At 40.2% G+C, this 21365-nt stretch overlaps 1 protein-coding gene across 1 annotated transcript in view; it reads right to left on the bottom strand.

The window, feature by feature from the left end:
- Positions 1 to 21365, bottom strand: part of LOC134214736 (nose resistant to fluoxetine protein 6-like) — a 41815-nt gene that overhangs the window by 14291 nt on the left and 6159 nt on the right. The window contains exons 4-8 of the mRNA XM_062694059.1: positions 1052 to 1217; positions 855 to 986; positions 590 to 786; positions 192 to 530; positions 40 to 119 (exon numbers count right to left, since the gene is read on the bottom strand). Of these exons, the coding sequence (XP_062550043.1) occupies positions 40 to 119; positions 192 to 530; positions 590 to 786; positions 855 to 986; positions 1052 to 1217 (914 nt within the window). The remainder of the gene's footprint in view (positions 1 to 39; positions 120 to 191; positions 531 to 589; positions 787 to 854; positions 987 to 1051; positions 1218 to 21365) is intronic.

The following is a 21365-nucleotide window of genomic DNA, read 5'->3' as shown; positions in this document are numbered from 1 at the left end:
TATGAAAATCAAGATTGGCTTGTTGACACGGGAAATTACTTCCAAAGGAGCATTAGCACCAGGAATCCAACGAAGAACATCTGGAAATCAGCCGCAAGATACCACGTGTGAATCATGCACTGGAAATTATGAGAAAAAAAAAAATCAAACTTGTAACAAAGTTCAACGCACGTGTGTGGCGCTGCCCAAACCTGCTCCTCCGGCCGATAGTAATTGTTGATGAATAAAAAGTTAGACCACCACTTCTCGCGACACATTCGCCGTGCCATGGGCATTATCCGGTACCCAGATGGGCTGACCTGTAGCTTATCGTAGACGGAAACTTCAAACAGCATCAGCACAGCATAAACCGGCAGAGATCTCAGATACCTATTTACCACACCCATCCAGAAGGGTCTCCAGCTGAAGCGTTTGGTTTGGGTCATTTTTCCAATCTGTACGGCCAGTAGAAGCCCACTGATGGCGAAGAAAAAATCCACCTCGAAAGGCATCAGTGACAGAAAAATTTGAAACCCCGGTCTCGACAGCAGCTGCGAAGCAAAATAATCAAAAGATTTAAACGCGTAAGCGGGATTATCAGACGACGAACCTTTTCAATCATTTCGGGGTTTTGGATAGTGGTCATGGCTACTCCTATCATGACGTGGGTAAATGAGATCGTTGTCATTGTATACACTCGGATGGCTTCCAGGAAGCGCAGGTCCTGCTGGATTTGACTTGTGTTCAATTTGATCGTCAATCGATTGATGTTCCTTCGCCATGAAAATGCCGTTAACAAATTAGATCCTGACGAGGTAATAAGAAACACGAACTTCTTTTAGTTCAAATATTTCCGCAGGATAGCAAAAACTTACCTCTATTGATTAACGGTGTTCGGTAGTGATTGTGATCATCTCGTTTCGCTAATTTCCAGTCGTAGATTGAAGAACCGGCTGAGAGCGCAAACAACAGTGCTATGGTTGCGTAGAAGAGAACGTCCCAAAAATCTGAAACGACACAAATGGTTAAGGTCACCGCTGCTAATTATGGTTCCTGCATGAGATTGACAAACCAGATTTCCGAACTAGTGTGGCATTAGTAGTGCAATGCTCGATTTCCGAATAGGCCGTTAGATTGTGTGTGGACTGCAACCGGTAGTTCAAGCACATGTTGACGAGTGTGCCGTACTGTTGCCGGTAGTGGCTAATGTTCGGCAGCAACCAGCTGTTGATGATGTACTAAAAACAGATGAAGGAATTAAAAACGGTAATACTAATTTGGTGTTTTTGACTTTCTCGAACAAGCAAATTGCAAGTCTCGAAATCATAGCTAACAACGATCTATGAAGGTAAATAAATTGGATGAATATTGGTATGTGTAATATTTTTTTATTTTTGCATTGAAAAATAAAAAAGCAACGAAATGATACACATAATCTATCGTCTTCTATGCGTATTTCATACGCTGATGTACACAATTGTGAAGTTAAATATAATTAGTTCAGCTTGATTGACTGTGGCAAGTCGTAAAAAAATCAGAAGGGTTATATACAAGATACGACCGCCCGACGTAAACTACGTAAAACAGATCATATGATAATTATTTTGGTTAGAGCCTAGAGTGATTGAAATTTTGACTTTTGCGCACCCTTATGCTTGAACGATAACATTTACTGTTTTGGTGAACTTCCTAAATTTTCAACTGAATTGGTTATAATTTAACTGAGTACGAGCAGTTGGAAGTTTGTATGGAAATTACTATAGAAATCGCCCTGTATGTGAGAGATCGTTTCGTGAGGCGGATCATTAACTATTTAGGGAAAAATCTCTCACCGCCGGACACCTCCCAATACTCGACACTTCTTAAAACGACACTACTTGCAAAGGTCCGTCCAAGGTTCTCCGAGGTCCTGGCAAGGAAAATCAGATCTTCATGTGATAAACTTTGTACAAAATTTGAAGTTGAATAAAAATTCTTCACACCTGTTTTGTTACATTTACTTTAATTCAATTGTTTCTTCTTGCTGAGAAAGCCACAGAAATTAGCAGAAACAAAAATTGAAGAGGACTTTGAAAAAGGTGGGAATTTGGATTAGGATTTAAAAAATTTAGCTGAAGAGTCAAACTTAAAGCACGTGAATAATATTACTATTCTGAATAATGTTTTTATTCATGTAACAGGAACTTAGTCACATTTGAACATGATGCAATAGCATCCGGTACTAGAAGACATTTTTCTAAATCGTAAAATTTTTCACCAAAATTCATCGTCGAAAAACGTGTTCAAATGATCAAATTCAAAGTTTGTATGAATCATCAATGGTCAATAGTAATATTTTGTGTTTCTTTCTTCTATCTATTCTTCCTTTGAGGCATTCTAACTCACGAAGAGGATGATCGATTTGCGAGATTTCCTCACTAATCAACTCGTATTGGGATCAGCTGTGTTTCTATATGCAAAAGGTTAGTAAATTTTAAAGGAAAAGTAGGGAAAATTGTAAAAATACAATAGCGGGTTTGGAGAAAACCTAATGCGATCGCTCGAAAAATGATCTAGAGTGCGGCGTCGCAATCAACGCAGAAAATGACATTTCGAACGTTAAACGTAAAGACCCGAGCAATGCAGGGTACGTTCTGCTAGTATGGTATAAAAGGAAACATAATCCGGATAGTTAAAGTTTTTTTTGTTAAATGGCTTATGTGTCCGGCACTGGAGGATTTCCCCGTAAATACAATCAACCCGAAGATTTCGTAGAATATTTCTAAATCTGTAAGACGATTGTTGTTGCAAACCGATCGGATTTTGGTAAGCAAAGTTATAAAGAAAATAAAAATGCTCATTATTGATATGTTATTCTTTTACGTGCTCAATTGAATCTCCCATGATTTAATATTTCCTTAATAATTTTTCTTGCAAGCAGCGAATTGTTTTGCAATAAAGACAATTTATTCACTTGCTAAGTTTCCTATGTTGCCGACGTACTCATATATTTTTAGATATTAATGACCAACGTTGCAAAACGGTTTTCCGAAAAATTTACTGTTTTCATAGTAATCTTATATATAAAAATGAAATGGTCTGTGTTCGTATCCGCATAACTCGAAAACGGCTGGATGGATTTTTTTCATTTCTTCAGCAGAAACATTCGTTATCGTTTCCGACGGGTTTATATGATATTTCCTTATGCAAAAATCACGGGTAAGATGGAGTAAATCGTGAAAAACTAAAATTAAGAATCGTATGGAAACTTTGCATGGGCAGTTCACAACGCGCATTTTCGCCTACTATGCAGGACAACGTCTGCCGGGTCTACTAGTACATACATACAAACTTCGAACCGCGCGTGCGTGCTTAGTCAAATTACAACCATTGGGATGTTGGATATATGGGGTCGGGAGGTAGCGACGTTTTGCCGCGGTAGGAGGTAGGTGAACGTTTTGCCGCGTGTAATGTGTAGTTTTTCCGCAAATCATGTTCGATCGCACACCAATTCATTTATGTTTCGAACAAAATTGGCGTAACTCACTATATATGAAAATGGTTGGATATGACAATTTAAAATTTTCATTTAAAAACCCCAAATTTATTATTCCGCAGTAGTGATGATGCCTTTCTCCGATTGTTATTCGTCTTAGAGTGATCAATGCATCTCATAGTTAATTGCCTATTAAATGGCGATTAAATGTTTTTGAAGTGCTATTAGGGATGCTGCCTAAATAGTAGGATACACGCTAACTTTCACCTACTCAGTAACTGAGTAAAATTGCATTGCTCCGTCAAAAAAGTTAGAGTGTAACCTTGTTTAAAGTTGATAATCAATTTCAATATTCACCTCTTTCTAACATGAGCATGTCCAGCATCTGTAGCACTTTTTCATAAACACTACTTTTTTGCTCCGACCGCGGTCACTGCTCTGGTTCTATTGTTGTACTTTTTGTGCGAATCACCGCACAAAAGTAGAGCGCAAAAACCAACTGCAGACGGCGGTCGTAACGAAACTGTGAAATTTTACTGGGTTTTTAAAGATTTGGAATTTTTAATGTTTTAACGTTGATAATCAATAGTTCCAATGGGCTTAAAAAATTGCTGGAGAGTTACCGATTCGATTGATAATAAAATCTCGAAAATCCATTGAAAGATAAAGGAGCTATTAGCGTTTGAAATCTATCCTAATTTCGTGACGGTCTCGAATTTGGAAATTTCCGTTTTACACCCTGTATCAGAGTCTTCCCCTTAGACGTAGTTTACGTCAAAAGCAACATTGAGGTAGGTATGTATTACGGCGCTAAAGCTGTTTGAATGTGGAAAAGTAAACATTGGCTGCAATACATCCGATGATTGGAAACGTTTTCAGTAGAATTTCAACTATTCGTTTCAGTGAGACGAAATTCAACGATTTTCGGTTCAAGGAAGAATCTCATTTCTTATATAGAGGAACTGTTCCATTTTCCATCTCACTGAACATATATTCATCTCATCGCTAAACAGAGAAATACAGCACCAATCGTGTCGCTTCTCTTTGCTAACATGCGTGCTCGCTGCTGAAACAAATCACAAAAATAATTAAAAAAAAACAAATCACATTCCTTTTCATTGCTTTGTTTTTGATGGGATGGAAATAGGATCTATGAGATGAAGTGGCGAACCGTTCCCCTATATATTTTTTGGCAAAAACCATTTATTACTAATTACGTTCCTTTCTCTCTAGAATCAGCATGAATGAAAGATTAAACGATTGTCATGCATTTATAACCGGAGGATTTTTTAATTTTTTACAAAAAATTTGGTTGAGAAAAAGAAGCAGACTTTGATCATACAAGAAGATTTTTATTCTCGCTTTTCAATTACTCAATACCACCTACTCGATGAGGATTTCTGTAACATAAATAGGGTATCTGTTCCATTATTATTAACATGCTCCTATATCAATAACTATAATAATTTGTTTTGTGTTCTGTTGTTATCCGGTGTGCTCACTGCTGAAGATAAATACAAAAATGTGAAATAAAACAATTTGCGCACCAATTCTTTGTTTTCGAATGGTATCCAGATAAAACGCGTATTTTGGCTATACAAAAAAGTTTGCTGATATACCTGTTCACTAAGAGTTGTAGTTTTCAAGATATTTGAAAATATATTTTTTCAGAAAAAATCGTTCTGGTATTACCGCAATAATTTTTATGCAGCAAAATTGGTTCACACGCAATCGATATCTAGATCTGCAAAGTTGACCATTTTGTTTGAAAAACGGCAAGTGGGCTTTTTATTATGCCAGTCACTGTATGCGCAAAAACGAGACGAACATTTTTCGGTTTCTAGCTTTTATTTGTATCGATCATTATCTCGGTATAACTAAAGAAGGTTGCAACCCTATTAGGATTGCATTTAAAGATGCGCGAGTAAAGGAGCAGCTTTGAAAATTCACTACATCTGGTCTAGTAGATCGGTATTATTTTTCTTAAATAGGTACCATGAACACTCTAAATCAATAGCAGTAAGGTCCAGAGAAGATTTAAATAATTTGATCAGGCGAATCCAAGGTTTTGCCTCACGAACATCGGTAAAAAGTATCATCACTACAATCATACAATTTATACAATTATAAAAATTAAGCGAGCAACCAACGTCCTTTTGGATTCGACGGATGATATAGCATTACCATCTTCATTTGAGGGATTGAGCATGTTAAAAATTAACGTTCGTGATTTAAATCGTTTGGAGTAATTCTCGCTGAAACCGGGCCACTATTTGCACGAGGTTCTTAAAAATGCCTAAATTTATATTCTTTCGAAAGCTTTCGGCGAGTATATTAAGGATCCGAGTTAAATTCTTCAGAAAGATGAACCCCTCGTTTATACACGAAAACATCGTATATAACTTTTGATAGAAAAAACATACACCTGAGATTTTTGGACACTATGCACAATATAAGCTCAGTTTTCCATAGATGTATTAATATTCAAAATCAGTGGTTGCGAACCTAGCAGAAAAATAGTTTTCAAAAAGAAATCCAAGGTGGCGGCCATATTCAATATGGCTGCTTCTATTTTTACTATTGCAAATTGAGGATACACTCTTCCTCTTTCCAACGATATGCTGATCTCTACGATCAGTTGAGAAATGTTGGAGTTATGATAGTTTTGGTGAGTCAAGAATTGACAAAAATCGAGGGGTCCATTAAAATGATTTCGTGTATAACTAACGAGGGGTTCATCTTTCTGAAGAATTTAACTCGGATCCTTAATATACTCGCCGAAAGCTTTCGAAAGAATATAAATTTAGGCATTTTTAAGAACCTTCTGCAAATAGTCGCCCGGTTTCAGCGAGAATTACTCTTTGGAAAAGTTCGATGAACTTTACGAATTTGTGTAAAATTTACCGGTGGTGGTCGACGTGTTGATTGTTGACTTGGATTATTAAAGATCGATTCATATTTCACAATAATAGAGGATATGATAGCATCAGATCAGGTATCAGAACTTCGGCTCCAGGCACGTTCACCTTAGTTTGGGAGATTTGTGCCATCGCCTTCACAGCGTTTTGACGTAAACTACGTCTAAGGGGAAGACTCGGATACAGGTTGTAAAATTGGGGACCGTCATGAAATCATGTAAGATTTGTAACATTAATAGGTCCTTTATCTTTCTTTCAAAAGATATATATATATCAATCGATTCATAAACTTTCCACCAATTTGCCAGTACTATTGAAACTACCGGCATCGGTCTCGTATAGCAGCACACGGTTCTGGAAGTAGCTTTCCAAGATCCGGTACAGTCCCACCGGCAGGCTAAGCCGGTGTAACGAGAGCGCGATGGCATCCCAGCTTGCGCTGTTGAATGCGTTCTTCACGTTCAGTGTCACCAACGCACAGTATCGAATTCCTCGCCTTTTCCGTTGGATCGCTACCTCTGCAGTCTTGAGGACTGAATTGATAGCGTCCACCGTGGACTTACCATTCCGAAAACCAAACTGGTTACTCGACAGGCCATCCGTACCCTCTGCGTACGGGGTGAGCCTGTTGAGGATGATCCTCTCGAGCAGTTTACCCGTCGTGTCGATCAGGCAAATTGGTCTGTACGCCGATGGGTCACCCGGAGGCTTCCGGCCTTCGGCAGCAGTACCAACTTCTGCCTTTTCCATCTCTCAGGGAAACAACACTCATCCAGGCATCTCTGCATAGCTAGCCTGAACATGTTCGGGTTCGCTATGATCGCAGCCTTGAGTGCACTGTTTGGAACTCCATCGGGGCCTGGAGCTTTGTTCATCACAAGGGTGTTAGCCACTGCGAGTAACTCTTCGTTCGTCACCGGAGCCACCATTTCGGCCACACTCCCAGGGCCTTGCAGCGTAGGAGGAGGCCAGGGACTTGTGGCTCGGGACGGGAAGAGTACTTCGATAATCCTCGCCAACCGGTCCGGTGACCGTTCGGGGGGTGAAGAGCCCCCTTTGGTCTTGGCCATCACGATTCTATAGGCGTCACCCCACGGATTCGCATTGGCACCCTCGCACAGGTTGTCGAAGCACGCTCTCTTGCTGCTCTTGATGGCCTTGTTAAGGGCCAGTCTCGCAGCTTGAAACACTTCCCGGTGGACCGCTCTTTCCTCCTCGGTGCGGGATCGTTGCGTCCTACGTCTAGCCTTGAGGCAGGCTGATCGTAGGGCTGCAATTTCGGCACTCCACCAGTATACCGGGCGTCTGCCATTTCTTGGCAGGGCTTTCCTCGGCATAGTAGCGTCGCACGCGCGTAATAGGACAGCTATCAGCGCATCCCCGCTTAGACTGTCGGTGTTGGCCTCCAGTCCCAGGGCCGCGGTGAAAACTTCGCTGTCGAAGGGATTGGTCTTCCACCCACGGACCTGACAGGGATCACCCGCCCTCGGACGCTGCACACCATAGTTGATCTTGAAGCGAATTGCTAGGTGATCACTATGGGTGTAGCCCTCGTCTACCCTCCAGTCCAGGTCCGAGACCAGACTGGGGCTGACAAACGTTACATCTATCCATGACTCGGCCCCATTCCTACGGAATGTGCTACTGGCTCCGTCATTGACAAGCACTGCGTCGAGTTTTGCAAGTGCCTCGAGTAACGCTTGTCCCCTCTGATTGGTGCAGCGGCTGACAATGGGTCTGGAGGTGAGAATGGGTCATCGCTCTCACCGGTAGTCGGGAGGTCGTAGAGCAAAATCGTTCAGAAAGGTCTCTTATATTTTATTCTTCTTGCCCTCAGATACATTCAATCTATTCTACATGCATTCTAAATAGTGACTCATTCTCATCTCCGATGACGGTAATTTATTTCACCCTCACCCCAGTTTTCACCCAAAAACGAAAAACTATTGAAAATTTCAGTATTTTCATGCGTCACGCATCCCCTATGCAGCGCGTTCCAATCATTGGTAATTGTCTACTTTTAGGGTATTATAAATTGTTGAACTGGGGTGTATGAAAAGGGTAGCCCAGCTGTCTAAGACAGTGGGGTCCCTACTCCCTCCGGACTGGGAGATGCTGCTAAAGCTGGGTAGTAGTGTCGGTGGGATAGGATCCTTCTCTTCTATATAGAGCGGAATAATTGGTTCAGTGTACTATATTTGGTTTTACGTGGTTTACGCCGAGCGGTCGTGTCAAACATTTTTTTCATCACACACCTGACGGAAAAGGAAGTGAACAAAAAGGAAAGGAATGTGGATGGGAGAACAAAGGGAAAGTTTGGAAAAGGGCCCTAGAAGAGGGCATACAACGCATAAGCGTACAAGAGCTTATAGCTCCTTACCACAATGGGTTATGAACAACAGGTTTCTGAAAACAATTTCACTAAGTACAGAAGTTAGACAAAAAGGTTAAGATAGGCAAAATTTTGTCGAAATTGAAATCATCATAACTTTGCGTAGAATGATCCGATTTTGATGAAACCTGGACCATCGGACGCGAAAACTCTTCTAGTATACTGTCTCCATGCAAAACCAGATTGACCCTTGACCACCGGAGATGGTCCGGGTTATCCGACGGTATGTTCAAGATGCATTTTTTCCACTGCTTGCCATTTAATGTGACGTTTACTTTTATCATGTTTTATGATTTCTCCAAAAAACTAGAACTAATATGCCGACCAATGGTGGCTGTAGATCTAGAATCCATCAAAACTACGCAGAGATATGACGACGATGAATATAGGATCTTCATCAAAGATATATTTTGAGGACTGTAATAGCCTATTCAGATTGGGCTATTTATGACTTTGTTAAGTGAGAGGGTATCCAATTATTACGAAGTGTTCAGACTGCAGCAAGATAATATATCTTGACGTTTCCATGTTTGCTCATTTGCACGCTAATACAGGGTTGAATTCAAGGAGAGTTTTAAAATTTAATTAGCGAAATCAAGCATTTGTGTGGCGACAATCGAACATTTTTTTCTGAACAAAGTTTCTACGAAAAAAAAATATAAAAAAAATATGAAAAGGGATTTTTGAAGAATATTTGAAGCTCTCATTAAGGATAATGATAATTCATTAGTTGGGTGCGCCGTTCTTCGAGGAATCAGACTATTCCTCAATTTATTTTTAAGTTTAAAAAGTATTTTGATTCTGTACTATGATCGAACGGAGATTTGATAGAAAAAATTAGATACTTTTGGGAATTCTCACAAATAAATAAAAAAAAGGACGATTGGACCAATTTTCAAGAAATATTATAGAACTAAAATGTATTTCCACCAGTATCTCCATGTATGAAGGGCAACTCAGCAATTTAATTTTTTTTTCAAAAATGGAAACTGAACCATTGCGTTCTACTCAACAATCAATGATACAGCTTCTAACAAAATCGAATCGTGTGACTGTGATATAATTTAAACTGGATTTTGGATGAATTAATGCATTACCAATCCATGTTTTATTTAAGGTTATTCTACTTCATATATACATCCCATTCAAATCGTACAGTTGTCCCACGTGTAAAATGTTGAAATCCAAAGTATATTAAGCCATTCAAGGAGCAGAATTGATACAATTTATGAAATCATGTTTATTCATCAAATATATTCGTTTTACAACCATTCCTACGTTTTAAATTGTCTTCCGCATTAGCCCTTGAACTTTGAAAATTTATTTGATTTGTTCTATTAAATCTAGGTTTAAGCTAAATACTTCATGTTAATTATAGAGAGCATCTGTTTTTTAAACAATTCATGTTGAATAAGTGGAGAATAAATAATTATCATCATTATTTTTCATCATATAAAATGCTTTCCTCAAAACCATCACAATCCGAGTTATTCTATTCAGCGCTCAGAAGATTTCCATCTAACATGCATTCGACCCTGCTGCGACCGAAAGAGCATGACTGTCAACTACGAAACGAAATGAAAACAGAGAGAATTTTCTCTCTGGCAAAGAGAGCGTGACGCTTGTCAGTTTTGTTTTGTTGAATTTCTCCCTGCATCCCAGTTAGAACGAAAGCTCTCTCGTAATAATTGTTCGTAATAAATTCTTCATGACTCTTTTTAGCGGGTATCTTTTGACAGCGCAAAATGTATGGAATATTACGTAAATAATAACATCATAAAGCGTATTTACCCTGAAACGCCAATTATTATGTCATTAATGGCGTAATCTGAACAGGCTATAAGACTCTCCGGCCAATTTGTAACAGGTTGCGGGTATTCTGCGAAAGTGACATTTGTTCAGGGTGTATGGCCAATTCCGTGCCGTTTTCACGAAAATGGCCATATCTCTGCGTATACCCAACGGATTTTTGATCTGCAGCCAGTATTGGTCAGCATATTAGTTCTAGTTTCAGGGGAAAGCAAAAAACATAATGGCAGTAAACGTCAAATAAAATGACAAGCGGAAGAAAAAAATGCATGTTTAACATACCTTCGGAAAACCCGAAACATCTCCGGTGGCATGAAGACACAGTATACTAGAAGAGTTTCCGCGTCCGATGGTCCAGGTTTCATCAAAATCGGATCATTCTACGCAAAGTTATGCTGGTTTGAACTTCGACAAAATTTTGCCTATCTCAACCTTTTTGTCTAACCCCTGATAGTGTTTACCAAATATTTGGAAGCGCAATTGCGTATAGACTGGGCAGTTACATATCAGATGACAAGAAGTTCCATAATCGGATTCACAGTTATCACAAACAGATGATTCAACTTACTTACTTACTTATGGATCCTGTACACCTTCGGTAGTGCAAAGGGCCGACTTGAAAGATCTCCATCCTGAGCGTTGCCCGGCTATCGCTTTAACATGTTGCCAGGTTAGATTTCGGTCGATTTCTTTTATTTCTTTATTGAGGCTTCGCCGCCATGAGCCTCTGGGTCTGCCTCTGCTGCGATGTCCCGCTGGGTTCCAGTCTAATGCTTGTTTACAGATTTCGTTTCCGCCCCTACGTAGAATGTGGCCGACCCAGCCCCACTTCCAATCCCGAATTTCTGTTGCTATCGGCCTCTGGTGACAACGACGATGGAGCGCGTTGTTTGAGTGTTCTCCACTGATACACACCATGTTTCGCTAGCGTATAACAGCACAGTGTTCACGTTAGAGTTGAAAATTCTTATTTTGATGCGTTCACTTATCTGCCTGTTTTTCCAGATATTTCTTAAACTCGCAAAGGCAGCCCTTGCTTTCTTGATCCGTGCGTCTATGTCGATCTTGGTACCGCCGTCTGACGCCATTTGGCTACCAAGATATTGGAAGCTTTCAACATTCTCCACTGGTTGCCCGGCTACTGTGAAACTGGAAGGAGTCACCGTGTTTACATCCAACGATTTGGTTTTGTTGACGTTGATGACTAAACCTGCCGAGGAGGAGCGCTCGGCAAGGTCGTTGAGCTTACTCTGCATATCGGAGCGCCGTTGCGCGAGGAGTGCAACGTCATCAGCCAATTCGAAGTCGTTTAGGTGCTCCATGGTTATAGGCTGCCATAACAGCCCGCGGTTTGGTTCACGGTCAATCGCATCTACCAGAATCTCATCGATTACGATGAGGAACAGTAACGGTGATAGAATACATCCTTGCCTTACACCAGCTACGACCCGGATAGGGTCGGACAGGACCCCATTGTGCAGCACTCTACACGAAAAGGCCTCGTACTGTGCTTCGATGAGGCCGATGATTTTCTCAGGAACCCCCTTGCGTCTCAGAGCGCCCCACATATTTTTGAAAGCTTTTTCGTAGTCAATGAATACCAAGTAAAGGGACTCTTGGAATTCGTTGACCTGCTCCAGAATTATGCGGAGCGTGACAATATGGTCCGCACAGGATCTTCCGGCACTGAATCCGGCCTGCTGCCACCGGAGAGTCGCATCGATCTTCTCCTGAATCCGGGCTAGGATAATGTTGCACAGAACTTTGAGAACGGTACAAAGCAACATAATGCCTCGCCAGTTATCGCATACAGTCAGGTCACCCTTTTTCGGCATCTTCACTAAGATACCTTGCATCCAGTCGACCGCGAAAGTTGCGGTGTCCCAGATATTACGAAATAAACGATGCAGTAGTTGAGCGGGGCCCTCCTTAGCCGTGTGGTAAGACGCGGTAAGACAAAGCAAGACCATGCTGAGGGTGGCTGGGTTCGATTCCCGGTGCCGGTCTAGACAATTTTCGGATTGGAAATTACCTCGACTTCCCTGGGCATAAAAGTATCATCGTGTTGGCCTCATGATATACGAATGCAAAAATGGTAACTTGGCTTAGAAACCTCGCAGTTAATAACTGTGGAAGTGCTTAATGAACACTAAGCTGCGAGGCGGCTCTGTCCCAGTGTGGGGATGTAATGCCAATAAGAAGAAGAAGTAGTTGAGCGGATGTCATGGGGTCAGCTTTGAGTATCTCGGCTGATATGCGGTCGACCCCTGGGGCTTTATTCGATTTCATGCTTTGGATGGCTGTTTTAATTTCTAGCAGTGATGGAGCTTCGGTATTGACGTGTGTTATACCTCAGATTCTAGGCAGATCATGCCGAGGTGGTGATGGCCTGGCTGGCACTTGAAAAATTTGTTCGAAGTGCTCGAACCAGCGTTTCAGCTGGTCAGTTGGGTCGGTCAATAACTGATCATTCGCGTCTTTCACAGGCATCGTTGCATTCATCTTCGTCCCGCTTAAGCGTCGTGAGATATCGTAGAGGAGACGAATGTCCCCGGTTGCGGCAGCTCTCTCTCCTTCGTCGGCCAGAGAGTCTGCCCACGCTCGCTTGTCCCGTCGACATGAGCGTTTTACTTCCTTCTCAAGAGCCGCGTATCGTTGACGGGCTAAGACTTTGGCTCCTCTGGTTTCCGATCGCTCTATCGCAGCTTTGGCTTCCATGATCCATTGTTTTCTCTGGGTGCGTAGTTCGCTCAGATTGTTCTCGCTGGTGGCGATGAAGGCATTCTTGATGGCGGTCCATTGGTCTTCCACGCTGCCACCTTCCGGAATATCTGCAGCACGCGTCTCCAGTTCTTCAACAAAGGACCGTTTCGCCGTGGCATCTTCCAGTCGGCGTGTGTTGAATCGTCGTCCAACTCTTTCCTCCTGCCGATGAATCCGCGCGATGCGCAGGCGTATTTCGCCTGAGGAGGTGATGATCAGACGCGATATCGGCACTACGTTTATTCCGTACATCAAGAAGGCTCCGTTTCCATTTTCGGCTGATGCAGATGTGGTCGATTTGATTTTCTGTAAAGCCGTTACGGGAGACCCACGTGACCTTGTGAACCGGTCGATGAGGGAAGAGTGATGCCCTGATCACCATGTCGTTATTACCACAAAATTCTGCGAACAGCTCTCCGTTTTCGGATCCTTTCACTTATAGGTTCCCACTTCATAAGCGCAGAGTGTGCCTGAGCGCTTAGTAGGAAGCCAACTCCGCGATGGCGGGGAGCGTGTTCACCTCGTAAACCAGAGTATAGCAGAACTTGTCCCGACGGCGTTCTGTGTTCTCCAAAGTTTGGCCAACGGACTTCACTCAGTCCCAGGATCTTTTCCAACCTAGGACCAAGTTTATACAACAAAGCTCCCGAAAACATTAGAAATGCTCCCAGTCTTGCTATCTTTAAGCAACATCTCAAACAACACATTTGTAATAACTATAGAAGAACTAGTAGTCTCTGAATGAAATTATGTGATCTGTGTCATTTCCCCTAAAATTGTTTAAAGTTTGTTCCCCTAAAATTGTTCAAAGTTGTTAATCTGCCATGCATTATTATCTTCATTATTATTATGAACTATAGTGATGAAACTAGATAAATAAAATATTTGAATAAAAAATACAATTGTTATAAACTTGTTATCTATGACTTATTGTGCGACCAAAGCACGCCAAATTTGCTGCAAGAAAATCCGATTGAATTGTTCTAATCGGAAAGCATAATTTTGAAACATTTTCTACTTTCTGGTAATTAAATCTTAGTTACTATTATTATTTCTATTATCCTATTATTCCCCCAGCGGTGGCACAATTTTGAAAACCATTTCATGACACAGGAGTGAGATCAATATATCAAAAGAAAACCAGCTTATAAGAATGATCTAATTAGGCTGACCATACGTACCGTATTTAAGGTCACTCCTGACAGAATCCAAGTTTCAAAGTGCTCACGTTTTCGGAGCACACCACTCGATACGGAGGCGGCGGACAACTGAAATTTTTGTTGATTCTGGTTTGCTGCGTCGCAGCATGCGTGAAAAAATAAAAATGACAGTTGTGCGTTACTTCCGTATCGAGTGGTGTGCCCCCGAAAACGCGAGCACTTTAAAACTTGGATTCTGTCAGGAGTGTCCTTAACGGGACAGTCCCGTTTTTAAGACCATATTGTGCTGTCCCGTCGTAATCTAAAAAAACCTCAATTTGTCCCGTTTTTTCATCGATTCTTCCAAAGAGCTCCAAAATGGCATTAAAATTTGACAAATTTCATTAGCGGATTTAACGGAATCGGTAACTTGGTTGTCAAGTATCACAAGGTTGGCAAGCTTCAACTTCAATAAAATGAAGCGCAGAGGCAAACAGATATCCAGAATAAGTTTATTTTCGATATTTTTGCATCTTGCGAAGTAGGCCTATTTATTTGGTAGACTCTAGACTCTATTTTTTCAGATCTGCTTTACCACATATTTTTTCAATCGTTTGACTATTTTCGAAAGAATTTAAGAATCATTTAAAGTTTTTCTGAATAATTCAGAATAATTCGAATTCATCCACAGTAAAAAAACGACATTAAATTAATTCAAAAATATTAAAAAATAATATTAATCAATAAATCAGCTGAAAAAATCAAAACGAATTTAAGGCGGATTGAGTGAAAATTTGGTCGGATTTCGGTCCTCACGTACTTTAAGACTAGCTTACAAATCAGGAGCTTCCATATGTGTGGGCCTTTTTGGAAGCACATGTGAACAAAATTAATGGACAAGATTCCCGAGATGTGATGTGATGCTACTTTTAGAATCATTTAAATCATTTTCGATCAAAAAGGACTGTGAATCGATTAGATTTGCCACAGCCAGTGGCGTAGCCACGGGGGTAAGAGGTTTGGACATAAAACGCATCCCCAGAGCCAAAATTTTTAGGAGACATTTTTTTTTCGGACCTCCTCAAAATAAAAAAAAATGTTCAGAACCCCCGCCCCCCCATACCAATTTTCTGGCTACGCCACTGGTTACAGCCATTATGTGAACTTGATAAGTGTCCCTATATAACTTATTAGTTTTCAACGCATTTTATGCAAACTTTGTGTTATTTGGTAGCCCAAATAGTCGTAAAAGCCATGTTCTATGAGTTGTCATGCCTTTTTGCATGGAACGGTGAACGCAGTTGACCTTCACAAATGTCAAATCAGAGACTAGCCCACAGGGAAGCTGGCGGCATTACCGCTCATGGAAAACTGGAATACGAATAATATGCACTAACATATTTTTCTAATTACAAAATTTCAGTTATTTGTTTCCAAATTCAAGGTCCTCCAATATGCATAGATATTGGAATAAAAACTGGGTACTCACAACCTTTAAAAAAAAATTAAAAATGGAACCCTTCTCACGCCAGCTTTCAGGGGTCGCCAAAATCAATGTACTTTGTAACAATTTTTTTTTATTATCTTGGGGCCATATAATAACTAAGCCAACTATAAATCAAAGGTCTATATAGGTCTATGGTAGGGATGTGTTGAGTAATCTACAGCAAATAAAGGTTGTGGGTTGGTAATTGAATAAGAAAAAAATCTGAGATTATTTTTTAAAAGGTTTTTTGAAAATCATGAAGTTTGATACCTACATTGCGATTGGATAAATTTTGACGTTGACGTTTACTTATCCTTTTCTTTCAAACGCATGGGGAGGATAGGATTTGTTTTCATCGGAAGCGTTTCCCGATGAAAACAAACCCCATTCATTCTGTGCGCGTGCAAGAGAAAGATGACTAAACATCAGCAAGCTCTATTACGGCCACCGAGAGTCTTCCGGAACCGTAATGTTTAACAGCGGTGAGAATTGAATAGTGAACAAATTAATCAGGCAGTCCATGTGGATTCGTTCAAGGACGACATCAATATACAAATTGATTGAACAAATTTGCTCCTATGATTGATACCAGGATGGATTGGTTTTAGTTTTTTATTGATTTGAGATAGATTTGCTTTCAATTAAGAAAAACTCCATGTACCTATTCCGAATAACATTGAGCTACATTGGCATCTACATCGAAGTATTTTGTTAACTCATAAATATTTACTTCGTAGAAATAATTAGTAGGGCAATAACTGATTGGAGAAAAATTTCTTCCTAATGTCAAGCAGTGTTCATTGCAGATTTTCCTTCTTTTCTTCTAATAATCAAATCGAGTGTTGATTTTTTGTCTTCACCCTCTTGCTTCCAATATCGAACAAACCGCTCCAGAGTTGGTTTGATTAGCTCAACTATGTGCATAAGTGCCTCCAAACCACCAACAGGTTGAATCAAGAGTTGGATTTCCCTTGATCCGAATAGATTCGATGGTCCACCAACCAACCCACTTAATCCGATCAGGTCTTATAGTGATTCCGACCATTGATTAGGGACATTTCAGGTATTTCCGTCTATCGTCGTAAGGACTAAAATCAACGGAAGAAACGTCCTTTCACTAGATCTCCACTTTAGCAGAAATTTTCTCCTGGGCTTACGATTTGCTAAGGATGGTTTTGGCAAAAAAGTGTCTCTTTTATTGGTTTTCGAGACTATACTGGAAAGACGAAAATGCTTGCCTATGTAAACCCTAATTCACTCCATATTCGGTTTTAATAGACCCAACTAAGTCCTTCAAACCACCGACCAAGCCATTCCAAACATCGACCAAATTGCTTCAAATCTGAGTTTTATTTGCCAAACTAGGTCCAGTGGTATCTTCAAACCATGCAAAGACTTACTTCAGAGTCAATTCCGGCGTCCAACTAAGCCACATTCAAGTAGGTTTTATTTATTATGCGATTTTGACAAGTAGTTTGGCAAAACCATCATCAGAACCAATACAATGTTAGAATTTTACTGATCCGAATAGGTCCGATAGGGGTCTCCAGTAGCCTTGCGAGCAAAGGCGTAGGATTGCCAATCCGAAGATGGCGAGTTCGATTCTCGGTCCGGTCTAGGATGTTTTCGGGTTGGAAACATTCTCGACACCCTGGGCATAGTGCATCCATTGTACTTGCCACACAAGATACATACTCATGCAATGGCGGGCATAGAAAAGCTTTCAATTAATAACTGAGGAAATGCTAATAGAATACTATGTTGAAAAGCTAGGCCAAGTTCCAGTTGGAATGTAGAGCCATTGAAGAAGAAGAAGAAGAAGAAGAAGGTCCGATAGTGATTCCAAGCATCAATCTAAAAAAAACTGATAGGTACTTTGTTTTTTTTTCTGCTAAAATTTATAGTACCTATTTTCTAGGTTAAAAATGAGATAAGCAAAAGGAGCAATCCTTACTGCATTCATAACACAGACTTATAAACATTTTAAAGAAAATATTCATTTGATGAATCACGCAATAATTAGCAATTTTGAGCTCCCCTCCGCGGTGTTTTTTTTAAACATTTACAATGTTTATATGATTTTAAAAGCTTAAAACCGTGATATACTTTATAGACGGCCGTAACTCTAAGTATTTTTTATGAGCTTGAAGCCCTTCTCTCCAAGATTTCTTACATTAATTGCTTCAAAAACTATCACAAAAATAAAAAAATAAATGAGGTTTTCTTTTCTGCAATCCACATGTACATTGGTATTTCTCATCTGATTTATTTTTGAAAAGGTTCAGATTGTTCTCCAAATGTAATATGGCATTTTATTTCCCTTATTCAAAGAGGGCGCCCGATAAAGGTTTCGCCAAGGGTGCTGGGAATTCATGCTACACCTCTGAGTCCACCAGCAAATTATTTGAGTAAGTCTGTGTCTACGACCCAACTGAGGCCTAACTACTTGTTAAGAATCATTGGAATTTTATTTAGTTCCTAAAACAACTCGTTCCACCATCGAAGGTGACAATGAGTCAAATTGGAGTGAACTTGGCCATATAGTCTAAGCAACTTGACCAAAAACGCGAAGTTGAACAGCTTCGAACAGGGAAAAGAAGGAGAAGGAGTGCGGCATTAGGTCAATGTTCCACGAAAACTAAGTTACAGAAACCTTTTTGTACGGTTTTGTGATCCGACCTCCACATTATCCGTAAGAGCAATGACCCATGCTCGCACCTCTCCATTCTATCGGCATATAACTAAATATGCAAAACAATATCAATCAGCAGATCCAACGTCGTCGTCAACTTTGAAAATTCAAAAGTAGTTTTTTTCGTTCGAACTCAAATACAGGTCATGCGAATGTGTTCCGGTTTTAGAGTAGGATGCAGCGAATACCTGTTTTATCTTGAACGAATGAACCAATTTTGAATTTAGATGACGCGACACCCGGATCCTTTTACGTTTAGAATATGTTCAGAATCTTGAAGAAGTCTGGTTTGGCATACTAACATAAAGAGGAGTGACGATCCTCCTGCATATGCCTTCGAGCTCCGTTTTAGCAGGTGGCAGCGAATTCAAGCTTTTAAACAAATGCGGGCATCAGTTGCAAGACAGAGAGATTTTCATTGATTTCCTTCCTTTTGAAATAAGAGTGACATAAATTTGAATAATTTTTAATTTTCAAATAATTTTTTGGCGATACAAAACTGAATTCTGGTGCGTGGAAGAATGCAAACCCAACCAATCTGGTTAGTCAAGATCGGCGCATATACAAGCCGCAAAGATTTTCACTTTCATTCAGCGAGGGAGCATCTTGGGCACCTTACGTCCTTGTTTCTGAGGGAGCTGAAATTTATTGCATTTTGAAACACACGAACAAAACTGGAATCGCTGAACATATTTTATTATTCGAATGTGAGCTATATTTAGAAGCAGACTATGCAAATAATTTTATTTATTACTGCTTTGGATTTAGCGGGACATCGCACTATTATCTATGAAAGAAATTTGTTCTGGAAGAATCAAACTTCAACTATGAAATTTATTGAAAAAAATTAGTAAAGTTTTCTTTTTTCTTAGTTAATAGGAAACTTTTATTAATGTTTTGAACTGATCGCTCCTCCGGCGTACTAACAGCATGTCCAACCCACCGTAGTTACTGTGTTGTATAAACTTAATTGGATTGGATTTGGATTGGATTTTGGATTTGGATTGGATTTGGATTGGATTTGGATTAGATTTGGATTGGATTTGGATTGGATTTGGATTGGATTTGGATTGGATTTGGATTGGATTTGGATTGGATTTGGATTAGATTTGGATTGGATTTGGCTTGGATTTGGATTGGATTTGGATTGTATTTGGATTGGATTAGGTTTGGTTTGGTTTGGTTGGTTTGGATTGGTTTGGATTGGTTTGGATTGGTTTGGTTGGTTTGGATTGGTTTGGTTGGTTTGATTGGTTTGGTTGGTTTGGATTGGTTTGGATTGGATTGGGATTGGTTGGGATTGGTTTAAATTGGTTTAAATTGGTTTGGATTGGTTGGATTGGTTTGGATTGGTTTGGATTGGTTTGGATTGTATTTGGATTGTGTTTGGATTGTATTTGGATTGGTTTGGATTGGTTTGGATTGGTTTGGATTGGTTTGGATTGGTTTGGTTGGTTTGGCTTGGATTTGGCTTGGTTTGGATTGGTTGGATTTGGATTGGTTTGGATTGGTTGGATTGGTTTGGATTGGTTTGGATTGGTTTGGATTGGTTTGGATTGGTTTGGATTGTGTTTGGATTGTTTGGATTGGTTTGGATTGGACTTGGTTTGGTTGGTTTGGATTGGTTTTGATTGGTTTGGTTTGGATTGGTTTTGATTGGTTTGATTGGTTTGATTGGTTTGGATTGGTTTGGATTGGTTTGGATTGGTTTGGATTGGTTTGGATTGGTTTGGATTGGTTTGGATTGGTTTGGATTGGTTTGGATTGGTTTGGTTGGTTTGGATTGGTTTGGATTGGTTTGGATTGGTTTGGATTGGTTTGGATTGGTTTGGATTGGTTTGGATTGGTTTGGATTGGTTTGGATTGGTTTGGATTGGTTTGGATGGTTTGGATTGTGTTTGGTTGTGTTTGGATTGGTTTGGATTGGTTTGGATTGGTTGGATTGGTTTGGATTGGTTTGGATTGGTTTGGATTGGTTGGCTTGGTTTGGCTTGGTTTGGATTGGATTTGGATTGGTTTGGATTGGTTTGGATTGGTTTGGATTGGATTGGTTTGGATTGGTTTGGATTGGTTTGGATTGTGTTTGGATTGTGTTTGGATTGGTTGGATTGGACTTGGTTTGGTTGGTTTGGATTGGTTTTGATTGGTTTGGTTTGGATTGGTTTGGATTGGTTTGGATTGGTTTGGATTGGTTTGGATTGGTTTGGGTTGGTTTGGATTGGTTTGGATTGGTTTGGTTGGTTTGGATTGGTTTGGATTGGTTTGGATTGGTTGGATTGGTTTGGATTGGTTGGTTTGGATTGGTTTGGATTGGTTTGGTTGGTTTGGATTGGTTTGGATTGGTTTGGATTGGTTTGGATTGGTTTGGATTGGTTTGGATTGGTTTGGATTGGTTTGGATTGGTTTGGATTGGTTTGGATTGGTTTGGTTGGTTTGGATTGGTTTGGATTGGTTTGGATTGGTTTGGATTGGTTTGGATTGGTTTGGATTGGTTTGGATTGGTTTGGATTGGTTTGGATTGGTTTGGATTGGTTTGGATTGGTTTGGTTGGATTTGGATTGGTTTGGATTGGTTTGGATTGGTTTGGATTGGTTTGGATTGGTTTGGATTGGATTTGGATTGGATTTGGATTGGATTTGGATTGGATTTGGATTGGATTTGGATTGGATTTGGATTGGATTTGGATTGGATTTGGATTGGATTTGGATTGGA

This window comes from Armigeres subalbatus, chromosome 2 (genome assembly GCF_024139115.2).
Source record: "Armigeres subalbatus isolate Guangzhou_Male chromosome 2, GZ_Asu_2, whole genome shotgun sequence".
In the NCBI taxonomy this organism is placed as follows: domain Eukaryota; kingdom Metazoa; phylum Arthropoda; class Insecta; order Diptera; family Culicidae; genus Armigeres; species Armigeres subalbatus.
Note: the sequence above shows the minus strand (reverse complement) of the source record. Positions and strands in the feature narration are given on the sequence as shown.